A 12,802-nucleotide genomic window follows, 5' to 3' on the forward strand; every position below is an offset into this window, starting at 1 on the left:
AACTGTCTGAGGGTCTCCCCGTCCGGGCGGCTCCGGTTGTTGAAGCGGAACCGCTCCATGAGCGTGGACGGCGCCGGGCTGAAGTGCGAGCGCAGCGTAGCGAGCAGCTCACCCAGCGTTTTGACGTGCGGCGTGGCCGGCTTGAGGAGGTCGAGCAGGAGGCTAAAGACACGGGTCCCGCAGCTGGCCAAGAAGATGTCCCGCTGTTTCGCCTCAAGCGTGTCGTTCGCCCGGAAGAACACGTGGACCTGTTCTTCGTAGACTGGCCAGGCGGACCCATCTCCCTCGAACGGCTCGAGCCTCCCGTAGAGCGGCATGGCGACAGGAGCGGGGCGCGGTGTTGCGACTCTCTCGGCGGCGTGGGCCGAACCGTGCACGTTGGTGGCCTCCAGTGCCACGGTTCCTCGTCGCCAGTGTCACGATCTTTCTCGAACGTGGACAAAGGGGGCCGAAGCACCCGCCGAGGAGAGACGACACGCAGCCTGGTTGTGAGGGTGGACGATGATTGGCCGGAGCACGTGCGCTCAACGGCGTTTATTGGCGCGGTGAACAATGTTGCCCGCCGAGCCAGGCGGCCGCAGACGGGCGGACTGGAGGGGGCGCCACTAACTTGTCACAGCCTCCACACATAAATCTTATTCTCCCAAAAAGTGCTTTGAGGTGGTTGCTGTTTGACTTCCTTGTCGGGGCGAAGTTGGCACCTTTTGCTAAAAGGAACTTTGTTGTCTCCACAGCTGACTTCGTGCTAAAAAGCAAGGCTTGGAAGGTCTCATTTGTGAAAGCATTCATTCCTGAAGCCACGAGTGTTTCCTGGATGCTCTTCACACATAGCATGAAAGCTCGTTTTCAAGCCACACCAGTCGAGGGTCGTCCTTCATTGAGATGGGTCTTTTTTGTGCACTCCCTGTGTAGGTCGTGTCATGAATGTCAAACCATTCCTTCATTGTCTTCATGAAACGTGTGGTAGGGCGGTGATCCTGCTCTTTATTTTTTCTTTGAAAACATAAAGAGCAGGATCACTGTTTGATTTTTTTTGAAGGTGTTCTAAGGCTGAAAATACTTGTGGGGATAATATTTGCACAGCATGAAGCACATTCATCTTTTCTAGTTTTGTGGGGTAGACATGCTTCCTTGTTAAATTCCGTGCCAGTTTCATGATTAATCATGATGATTTGGTTTGGTCCAGAGCTTTTCACGGAAGGACATCTCTGCAGTTCTGGAATATAAAAGTAGCTGAAAAAAAATTTCAGACCACTCACTAGATCTGTAAAGTAAGCGGGGTCAGAGGGATCCGAAAGCTCAACTGGAGAAACGTCACTGTAAACATGGAGTGAAGCGTAAGACACCTTTGTTACACCCATCTGCCTTTACACTTGTACAAAGAATTTGCTGTTTCATACTCCATTGTCCATTTCTTTTTTAGTGAAGTTCTGACGTCCCAAGGACATTTAATCTCCGAAATACTGACTCTGCAGCAGTTGTACTTAATCAAGGCATCTGGTGTTGCTCCAGTGAAAGGGAACAAAGTTGAGCTGAGAAAACTTCTTTATTTAATGTCATACATGACTGTTCTTGCTTTAAAGCATCTTCAGTGGCAAAAAAAAATACACAAAGTTGCACCTGAGAGTGGCCGACGGCTGTTTCACAATGCAGTGCTACAAAACGTTGCAAAGCGTTTTGTAGCAATTACTGAAGGGAGTTCGCAGTCACCGATGGCCATCAGGACAAGAGCCCCGCTGGTCCGCCGTCCTCGTAAATGCTGCAGAGCTGATTCCATTGGAGCCGCACCGTAGGCGGTGGCTTGTCCTGTGGGATCACCCAGTCCTCAAAGGTGTTAGGTTGGAAATGAGCGCCAAAGGAACGGGGACAGGTGAAGAAGTGGACGACAACACGGGGCGCACTCGCAACAGAACGTTTATTAGAAAACACACATGGCTAAATACCTAAAATACAACATTGTCACTTCCAGCCCCAGGATGATTGTGTTTGACAACTTTGAGGTGCACGGGCGTCGATCACAATGCACGGCGTCTGTTAGATAGTTGCCGCGTGCTCCCTTGCACAATCATTAATGCAGCGGCCTGTTGGCTTTACATACGAGCTCCCACAGAATAGTGGTATATCGTAGACGACAGATGTTTTACAATCCACAAACTTCGTTTGGTGTTTCTTTTTGCATACCTCACTAGCCTTTCCGGGGCATTTATCCTTCTGCACAAGGCCGAGGGTTTCTTCGGGGCCGAAAAAACAACCGGAACATTGTAACGCTTCACGACATTTTTTAAGTTGTGGGAGATAGCGTGAACGTAAGGAATGATAGCCGGTCTGGTTTTTTTGCCGTTCACGGGCGTTTAGGCGAACACCTCTATATTTCCTTTTCAGGCTGTCCGCTGCGTCAGTCAGAGGTTTCCGCGGAAAACCTACGCTTTCTAGATGATCCACCTGTAACAGGAAGCTCCTGCCCATTTCATGATGACAGGATTTGGCCAATGCAGCTCCGAGAAAGGACTGGGCGGTACCTCGTTTTACCAGTTTGGAATGTGCGGAGTCGTAGGGGAGTGCATCCTTCTTAGAGCGGGGTTCATAAGCCCAGCAAATGTGGTCTTCTAGAAACATAAGTTTCAAATCTAGAAACTGCAAAGACCCTTCCAATGTTCTTTCATGGGTAAACCTCACCCCATGGGAGCAGGCCGCAAAAACTTCCATTAAATCAACTGCAACAATATCAGTAAGCTCCTTATGTGCGAGGACAATGACGAGGTAATCATAGACATACCTAAAAATTCTAATATCGTCTTTATTCCCAAGTCTTTCAGCTATAGCTTGGGTCACAGAGTATTAAAACAATATCACACAAGACGGGGGCCACTTGCAAACCAATGCAAATGCCCTGTTTTTGCACATCACATCACCATCAAAAGACACAAAGGTATGTTCAAGATAGAAAGACAGGAGTCCAATGAATCTCCACACTCATACCACAGGAGCTCCCGAAAGCCGTTTCTCCATTCTTGTCGATGCATTTGGTTACAGCTGTAAAATGGGCTTGATGCGGGACAAAGTAAAAAAGATCTTCAACATCAATTGAAAAGGCATCACACTTCCCTCTAGACCAACCCCTCAGGAAGTCAATCACCTCATCTGAGCTGCGGACTAGGAACTCATCATGCAGTTTCAATGACGAAAGGTGCATTATAAGAAAGATGGAAAACTGGTACTGACACGAGTCTCTCTCTGTAACTATCGCCCTAAAAGGGACGTCCCTTTTAATGCGTCTTAGTCACGAAAAAAATGTCCAGGGACAGCTTATTACTAGTGTTCACCTTCCTCGCTAAAACAGGAAGGTCTAATTCACAGCATAATTTCTTTGCCCTCGACTTCACCCTGTTCAGAGATCCTGGCTTCACTGGCTTGAAGTTCTTGTCAACAGGTTCCTTGGCTTTTTTGCTGTACAGTTCATGGGGCAGGACGACAAATCCCCCTTCCTTGTCCGAGGTTAGTAGCTTGAGGTTGGCGCACTTGAAGTGGGCAACGATGGCCCCCATCTTCAGGCTTTTTGGGCGTTGGCCAGCGGTGCGGCAGAGCGCATCATACGTAAATAACTTTTTAAATATTTAAAAAAAATATATTTCACTCTAAATATGGCCCTTGCACGCAATTATATGGTGCACCTAAGCATGCTTTAAAAGAGCCGTCAATAATGGCTCGCTTTAGGTTACGACTCCGCTTGCGTTCGGTCACTTTCTGTTAGCTTGAGAATCGCCACCTTCTTTTATAGCGTTGCAGTTGAGTACTTTTCGCACTTCTTAGCGGCCGTTCGCAACTGCGGAAGAACAGACAGGGCCACGACCGAACCAGCATAGTCCGAAAACCCGATTCACCAAGACGAGATGAAAAGCACAATCTTTACTTTAAAATGGTATTAGTGGGTGCCAAATTTTACTGCTTAGGTTAGTGTTCCAAATGAGCACTTCTCACGCCCTAGTAGTTTTGATGACAGCCTTTGGATTCTAGGAGGAAAATAAAGCAATCCGGTCGTGCGACTCAAATCAAATTTGGGGGTTTTACGTGCCAAACCAACGACGGGCATCTGGCACGCCCCAGCGGAGGACCGAGGATTAATTTCGACCACCTGGGGATCCTTTGACGTGCAATCGAAAGCTCGATTACCAAGCTGCCTTCTCCGCAATATACCTCCATCAGATTGCAGGCACCTCGGCCGGGATTCGAACCCGCCACATGGGGATCCGTAGGCCGGCACTCTCGCCTCGGAGCCACCGAGGCGGCTTCGTCGTGTGACTGAATGTGACGTAGGTGCACTGGCTTTGGTTTGACTACGATCATGTGATCATAGTTATGGTCACGTGATATCGTAGATAATAGGTCACGTGATTTAGAGGATTCCGTTCATGGCTACGAGCGACTTCACACACATGCAGGGAGGGTGAAGAGACAAGGGAAGGGGGTTGCGTGGTCTCTAGGTCAACGCAATTTATTCTGCATCCCTGTAGCCCGCATACACGTCAGCAGGATACCTGCCCCTAATTGTCTTGACCAGACAGGATGGCAGGAGCCGCCTATTCTTCTTTCCCAAGCGGCTCCACAGCCACAGGGCACACTGCCTGTAGGCTGCAAATCTGTAGTGCCTGGAACAATGACAGAGATTGGATGTAAGAAGCAAAGCCTATCACTCTGTTGGCAAATTCTACACTTGTTTTCATTTCTCTAGGCATGTAATCATACTCTGCTTTTCTGTTACGTCCACTCCAGCTATCACATAGCAGAATCCCTATTTGGCAGTCCATGTCGGATGGGCTAGACATGGAAGCCAAATTGAAGTGAACTTCTGTAGATTCATTCTAAATGCTCCAGAGTTTAAAAAAAAAAAAAACAAAAAAACTATAGGCCTTGGTTCTCCTAACCCACCTCCAACTCCAATCGACACAACAACCAGTTATACACCGGAATTAACAAGGAAGGAATATCTGTTGCGTGGTCATGATACATAAAATAAGTTCACAGGGTCCCAGTTCATAATTGTAGATAATATCTGTCATTGGTTTTGGTGACGAATATTGCATCGCTGTGTTTTGGGAAGGACACATGAAAATTATGTGCACTGGCCAGAGGGAATGGGAGCCATTCATCCAGAACAGTGGAAAGCTCCCCATATGATGTTGTTTAATTTGGGACAAAACAGTGCAGTTCGTAAGCCTGTGAAGTAGTGGTGTGCAAATATTGGTTCGAATTAAATAGTGCACTGTCGTTTCTAGCATCAACAGCGCAAAAAGAGCCGGTTGCATCGGCTTCCCTTTGCAGCGCGAAGGTTATGGCAAACATACTATTCAATTTGAACCAATATTCGCACACACCTACTGCAAAGGTTTCCTGCACACAAGTGCCAGGGAATGTGAACTCATCAGAGAACGTCCCAATTTAACATTGTCTAAAGTGCTGCTGGCACTGCCGAAGCTTGGCATTGGTACTGGTGATTAGGGATTTGAGAATAGCAGCCTGGCCATGAGTGTTCTATGAAGCTCGCACAGAACAGTTTTGGTGTAAACATACGAGCTGAAGTGCTCATGCAATACTGGAGTGGCTCCAGCAGTTGTGATTTCATGTCTCTCCGACACAATCCGTGTCAATATCCGAACATGTCATTCTGACAGCTTCCATTTGCCATGACAGCTGCTACCACCCCCATGTGTTTATTGGTCCTGAATACCTTAGGGCTCAGGGCACCGCAATCATTTGCTATTTGGTCATATACGCATCTGCAAGACACATATATCAACATTTTTCCCCGTTTTAGACTGCGATATGTCTTCCATTATGCTGTGTTGATTTAGAGGTGACACTACTATCATGAGAGTAGTGGGGATACATATGAGCACCCCCAGGCCTCCCCATTCTTGCACGAGAAACTTTGAATTTCAGTGTTTATTTCAATGAATAGTGTTGTTAGAAAAATATTTTAACGAAAAATGATGCGATACTGTTTGGTGACCTATTCCAATCTCGAATCCTTTCTGTCATACTCGCCCATGTGGGCACTGCAACATCATCTGTTAAAAAAAAAAAGCATGGATCTCGACGACGACAGCCTGCTTCTGAATAAGCTGTCCAGACATGGCACTCCTAAAAAACTATCCCAGCATAGCGTGCAAAGAATGCCACACCAGCGGTGCAAGTGTTGCTGGCACCACAAGGAACATGTCGAGATGATCATCCACCGGCTTCAGGGTGTCTGGCATCTGCATCCAAAAATAGTGTAAATCAAGACCCAGACACCCAATAATTATCACCCCACCTTGAGATTTTGGCTTTTCAACTAGATCAGGGGATTAAGGGATCGAAGCTAGGAAGGATTGGAGGGCAGGACGCCTTGACATGTCTCTGACTGGGGTGTTTACTGCCCTATATACCTCCCATGCACCAAAAGCCGTCCCAAAGTGGCAACAAAATATGTTACGGGAGCCAAAGTGTCATGCTGTCAGATGCCGGCAAAGTTACGACAGAGAAAACGAGCAGATGCAAGTGTGGCTGTTGTCGTGGCGTCCCCCCTTGTGACAATCAAGTGAGCACAAACTATTGTGCAGCTCTTGGCACAGCAAATTAGGCAGCTGCCATACGCACATGGACTCTTCTGGCACCGCCAAAATTCTTGACGTGGCAGATTTTTATAAAAAAAGTAAGCAAACGTAAAACAACGCATTGCAAGCGTCCCGGCTGGTGCCTTTGTTGCAATGATGTTCACATGCACGTAAGGGCAACTTCGGCAGGCTTGCAGTTACACGTGCTTCGTCGCGCGGGCGGAGACAACGGCTGTTTGACCGAAACCGAAACCATGCCACTCCGCGCTCCGTCGCCAACTGCATGGTTCCCAAAATAGTATGCAAAATGTAACTGTCCAGCATACGACAATAAACAGTCCAGCGACTTGTGCTTGCCAGGCCGGCAGGCGAGGTACAGGCTAAGCGCACAGAAAAAAAGAACCTGAGCGTATTGATGCAAGACACTGCGAATCAAGGTCAAAAAAGTTCTTGGAGCGCTTCGTGCAACGACTGAACTTGAGACAAACAACCGCGCTGTGCGGGTTCAGCGTGCAGACATTGCCTTCTTTGCTTTAGCTCACTTCTCTTCACCAACTTTCTTTTGCGGCAGATTTTTCACGTACCGGGGTCCCTCTCGAAAGAAAGCCCACCAGGAAAAACCTAAGTAATCAAAACTTCGCCAAGCAGTCATTGAGTTAGAGAGGGATTTTTATAGCAGCGTATGATTTAAACAAGAGCAGGAATGTCGACGCGTTTCAGTTTAGTAAGCGCCATATCTGCAGCGACGTGGGGACGGCAACACACGACGTCGCGCGAGCGCTTCAGCTCAAAAAGTAACTCCCGCCGCGCAAAAACGTGGTTTTGTCTCACAGCATGACGGCTTGTTTGGCACCCGATACACTAACGTCTGAGAGTCCGCACACGCCCGTGTCTACCGCTAAAAAAAAAAAAAAGACGCGAGACGAGATTTCTGAGACGACGAGTGCACGAAACGCGAGACGTCGGGAAAAATCATGCAAGACCAAATAGACGATTAATACAGGGTACTTTGTGTCGGGTGGCGTCTTGTGCGACCTAGCTTACGCATGCTCAATTACGGTTCTCAGTTTCGTTTCGTTTATGAAAGGCGACCAAAATTGCTTCTTTGGCGCAGGCTTGGCACGGATTAGCCATATTTCGGTGAAATGTAGCAGGATGTAGCAAAGTTAGCCCCTTGGTGCAGTTTGGCGCAATGGGCGCAGCAATCACATCCCTGCACTGTTTATAAGTGTGTCTCAGCCACGCCTGGACAGATGCCTCCGAGTCATCAATGTCCGCAAAGACATCCTCGCGTGGCTTTCTGAATACGGAGGGCATTATGCTCATTGACTGCATGTAACCGGCCACCACCATCAACATCGCCCCGTATGTGGCTACCCTCAGGTGATTGCGCGATTCACGAGAAGCTGCCAGGGAAAGGGGCAGCAGGTACGCTCTTGCAGCATGACAATGCCCATCCCTACATTCACCGTACTCCCTCAACCTAGCCCGGAGTGACCATCAGCCATTCAGCACCATGAAAAAACCACCTATGAGGACCCTATTTCATGGACACTGGTGAACTCGAAGCGGCTGTCCAGGCGTGGGTGCGAAGCACTCCCAAAGAGTGGTCCCGGAACGGAAAGGCTGCCACACTACTAGAACCAGTGCGTTCGTCTCCAGGGGGACTACGTTGAGGAGGTCGACACACCTACCGACCCCTAAGTGGACAATATCTGCGGAAAAATAAATCGTAAATCAGTATGGTACGCCCCCCATATGGCTGCACTGCCTTGACAATTATAGTATGGAAAGGAGGAAATTTTTTTATTTTTTTGAGTGCATGGCCTGCAGTGGCATAGCCAGAAATTTGTTTCAGGGGGGTGTTTTACATTGCTGGTGTGTGTGTGTGGGGGGGGGGGGGGGGAGGGGGGATACTTTGCATCGCTGGGCGAATGGAAGGTTTCTAGTTCGCATTGCCATTGCATTGTAAACGGTGCACGAACCAGAGCAATGAGCCTTCAATGACTGCCTTTTTGTGTAGTTTCTTGACCAAAAAGCTTGCAAACACCGTCTAAAGCCCCTTCTGACAATTTGGATACTGGAGTAAAGAATATGACTTTTGCCGATAGGGTTGGAATATAAGTCTCCACTTGCCTTCTAGAGGAAAGACGTAGTGGCATCCATGGACTCAACAGCAATCTGTGCCTATGTCATCGTTCTCAAGTTTTTGATTGTTTTGACCAGAGAACATTGCACTCGCTTGGGACACCCAAAAATTGAAAGGATGCATTATCGAAATGCCAAAAATAAAAAATGTTGGAAGAACAAACCGCCGAAATCTCTATTAGCCGAATCACCCGGTACCAGAGACCAAACAATTCCAAAATATTATGTTCAACACGAACCTACAGGGTTCTAGATTGAGAAAGTGGAAGAAACATTTGTTCTGCCAGAGGAATTCTTTGTTTGTTGAATATGATCTAATAGTTTGTGTGTATTTCCCAAAGAAAGCTAAGGATGTTGAGCTTGTCCCAGTTGCCCAAAGCGGCTGTCAGGCTCTCTTCTCGCATGTTTTGCTTCTTGTGTGGTAGATGGCGAGGTTCTAATCTGATTTCTGCCTCGATATCGTCTTCGAGCGCAGCTTGCACATTTTTCATGCTCCTAATTTTGCAGAAGACACTTCCATGATTCCAACACACTGGTGCAGCTAGCATCTGCCAATACCGTACCAAATATGGCGATCAGATATGTACGCATTCTCACCTTTCGGCGTTTTGCTGTTGGGCATTTTATTTTTCGACGTTTCAATGTTTGGCCTTTACATTTTGATTTTCGTCATTTTGATATCGGCCCCTGTTTTGATGGGCTTGAAGGTCACACGCAGAGACTAGACCAGGTAAAAGGACGAGGATGTCTGAGCTGAAGGTGCCAACTGTACTGTCGACGTTGACAGTGCACTTGAAGCAGTTGGTGTTTGTTTCTTCTCAAAAAGATTGCCCAGCATCAACTTAGCTGGCATAGCTAAGCTCATTTTTAAGATAGCAACAAGGCATTGATGCATGCAAGATAAAGTAGGTGTATGCAGTTTTCTGAACTCTTAGCTCTGAGAAACAAAGTGACTGGAGCATCCTTCCCCAACACGGTTGCGAATTACTGCGTCAATATCATAATTTCGTGCTTATTTATTTGTTGCTTCAAAAGTGTTGTTCTGTAGTATAGTGCTGGTCCAGTCCATGAAGCTAGCAGGAAAGAATCTGGAAACAGTAATTCTTCGTTTTTCTGAACTTGGGAAAATGCAAAAGCTACGGCATCAGCAAGCCAATCGGGGCGTGTAATAACAATGCATGTGACAACGTAATGTCTTAGTGTACTCCTCCTGTGGAATTTTGGCACGTGCTTAGCTCCGTCGCTCAGACTGGCCCACAAGGGCAGTAGCTTTCACCCTTTGTTGAGTTATGCTAAGACAGAAAAGCAAGGAAACTGCATGAGACGAATACAATCTCGGGAGTGAGTTAATCTTCGCCTCTCGTTGACAAAGTAGGACTTTCAAGCCTTTGCGGCCACCTGCTCTCTGCGAGCTTGTAGAGGGGCTTCAGGCGCTAATTCGGCTCTGTTCAGAGACACCATTTGAGCAAGCTGCGAGCCAGACTTGGGTTTCTGACACGGACTGCGTTATCTTTGTCGTTTGCGCCAAAGCCAAACGTGTGGGATATCCACTGCTCTCTTGAGAGACAGAGAAAGAGAGAGAGAGGGAACCTTTATTAGTTACACCATAGTCCGGTTCTTGATTGGGGCCACCAGTGCTCACCCGGTACAGCATGGACATGCTGTACCAGTAGGAGCAGTAGTGTATCAACGAGTTGAAGCTGGGGGGGGGGGGGGGGTGAGCCTGCCTGCCTAGTCAGAGGGTCGAGAAGGGTGAAAAAGAGGGAGGTAAGGGAGCATTGGGCATGGGGACAACGCCAAAGCATATGTACATCCAAGGTGTCGCCTTCTATTGCTCTCGACGAGGCGAGGCCGTCTCGACAAGAGACGAGGCCATGTGACTGTCATATATTTCATAGTGCTATTGTTGCATAACATTGCATCTAAACAGAGCAAGAAAATGACATATCTAAACTGATAACCGCAAATGCAAGGAAAAATAGCTCTCCATGATCTGGCCTAACGGGAAGAAGTGTAACGCTCGAAGAGGGCAGTCTCATCAGAACAGTTCGTTTAGAACATATAAGAATATGTGTAGTTTATAGTGGGACAGCAGTTGGAAGTGTCCGTGTTTCTGTATTGAACAAATGACTGGGTGGTAACTAGGCAGGCTGCTTCTCATTTAGTCTCTTGAAAGCCTCCCTGGAGCGCTATATTGCGCCTGGACAGTGGGGGTTATAATTAATTTCACTATCGGCAACACAAACAATTCATCGACCGCTTCCCAGGATGGTGCTAAACGTTCATCTAGCCTAACAACAAGTTATTACAAGTACGTATGTACGCTGTGAATCGGACAGTGAACGTAGTTGCCGAGGGCACGGTCCTCACCGAGACATGGTGAGTTTGCTCACGCGCAAAGCATGACATCGTACTCACTCGCTGGCACTTGCGCCCATCCCTTGCTGCCCGTAGTGCCGCATGTTGAGGTAGGCCAACCTCAACACCTCAGGGTTGAGGCACAGGGCCTCGAAGTCCGGGTGGCCCGTTACGCAGCCCTGCCGGCCCTGCTGCTTCCGTGCGACGGCCGGGTATTCGCGGCAGCAGACGCACTCGACGACGGTCTCCATCGGCGCGCAGGAACCACATAGACACCTTCGCAGAAAACACGCATCAATTACCCATTAAAGCGGGGTATAATGGAGCGCACCACGTACCAGTCCGTGTTCCCAAGCCGCCCGATTCCATCGTCGGGTGCGTCTTCCAGCTCTTGCGGACTCGCTTCACCGCGGCGCGGCCGTTGGTCGTTGCCACAGTCGGTGCCCGCGGCGCTGCGTTCGTCCACGTCGCGCATCGGGGTCGAATCATAGGATATGGCACCCATGTCAGCTGTCCGTTCCAGGATTTCGAGCTCTAGAGACGTTAGGTCCGAAAGGTCCATAGCGCGACCGTGGGATGCGACGAACGACGAATGCTGAGCACAAAGTCCGGGCAATTTTGGTCCGGGCCCCTTGACGACGGTCCGCGCGTTGGAGAGATTCCTCCGCGGGTCGGCGGTCGGTGACGCGTAGTGACACTGGAATCCTTCGATTGCCATTGGCTGATGCGTAAAGAGATGCCCCTCCCGTTTTCCGGGGTCATCTCAGAAAGGGGGGCGTGCCGGGGACTTTGATAGCAATTTTAATTGGGAAATCCGCCGCGCATGACTGTAATTTTACGATTTTTAGGATCCTTAGGACCCATAGATTGAGTTACCGCCATATATAGACCATCGCAGAACGCTCCGGAGGGCCCCTTTAATGGCACCCGGCAACAGCGACTTCCTGTGATTTTTGTACGGCGTGTGGGGCACCGTGCAATCAAACGCGTCGTTGCGTAGGTGTAAATGAACGCCATTTGCGAGTATTTAGTGCGTGGATTGTAAACAGGTTAAAAGATATATATTTCAGGCGTCTGGGATGACTTGTACCAAATCTAAAAGACACGGGGCGCTTTCCAATTCACAAACTGAAGTTTGCTAATTAGTCTTAATCGACCGAATAATTGGGCAGATCGAGAAAAATGCGGCAACTATGTTAAGACGCTTGCTAACGACGTGCAGTTGGTTTTACTTCCCTGGAGGACTCCGTTTGCTTTGTTTTAAAGTTTGATGCAAGTAATCTGGGAAACCCTGTACACATTGTCTCGATGTTCCCTAAAAAGCTAAGGGTTTTTAAAAATCCCCTCTCCCCAAAGAAGTTAATTTTAATCTCTCGGAACTGTTTTCAGCTACGGCCCGCCGCGGACCATAAATACTGCTCAAACAAACGAGAAATCGCATAATTTTAAGAGATTGTAGCAGGCGGGTAAGTTTTAGTTGTCGATTGCGTGCGCGAACTTCGCATTTTACTCCCACCAGGGCGTCCAAAACGGTTCCCCGATCGGCGCATTTACCGCGTCCAAAGAAAAATGGTCCCTCGATTTCCGCCCGATGGCATCGCAGAAGGGCGCTGTTCCAGCGGCGGTGTGTTCATTGCCACTTCAAGACCACTTTCGGTGCGCGGGCGTAGCTTACTCCGCTTTTGGCGGGGCTCTCTTGCAGA

The 12,802-nt window shown here is 48.4% G+C and overlaps 1 protein-coding gene across 3 annotated transcripts; it reads right to left on the reverse strand.

The window, feature by feature from the left end:
- Nucleotides 1–4,327: 4,327 nt before the first annotated feature.
- LOC121834153 (P2X purinoceptor 7-like) lies at nucleotides 4,328–11,896 on the reverse strand. 3 transcript variants are annotated; one of them, XM_042287889.1, is made up of 3 exons: nucleotides 11,438–11,896; nucleotides 11,160–11,375; nucleotides 4,328–4,646 (listed from the first exon to the last, which is right to left on the reverse strand). In XM_042287889.1, exons 1-3 carry the CDS (start codon nucleotides 11,815–11,817, stop codon nucleotides 4,493–4,495), a joined length of 750 nt encoding a protein of 249 aa, XP_042143823.1. In that variant the 5' UTR covers nucleotides 11,818–11,896; the 3' UTR covers nucleotides 4,328–4,492. The 3 variants fall into 3 exon arrangements, with proteins under 3 accessions (XP_042143823.1, XP_042143824.1, XP_042143825.1); XM_042287890.1 differs by lacking the exon at nucleotides 4,328–4,646 and adding an exon at nucleotides 5,330–6,254; XM_042287891.1 differs by lacking the exon at nucleotides 4,328–4,646 and adding an exon at nucleotides 9,317–9,462.
- Nucleotides 11,897–12,802: the final 906 nt, after the last annotated feature.

Source organism: Ixodes scapularis, unplaced genomic scaffold (genome assembly GCF_016920785.2).
Source record: "Ixodes scapularis isolate PalLabHiFi unplaced genomic scaffold, ASM1692078v2 ptg000597l_1___fragment_1__unscaffolded, whole genome shotgun sequence".
Lineage (NCBI taxonomy): Eukaryota > Metazoa > Arthropoda > Arachnida > Ixodida > Ixodidae > Ixodes > Ixodes scapularis.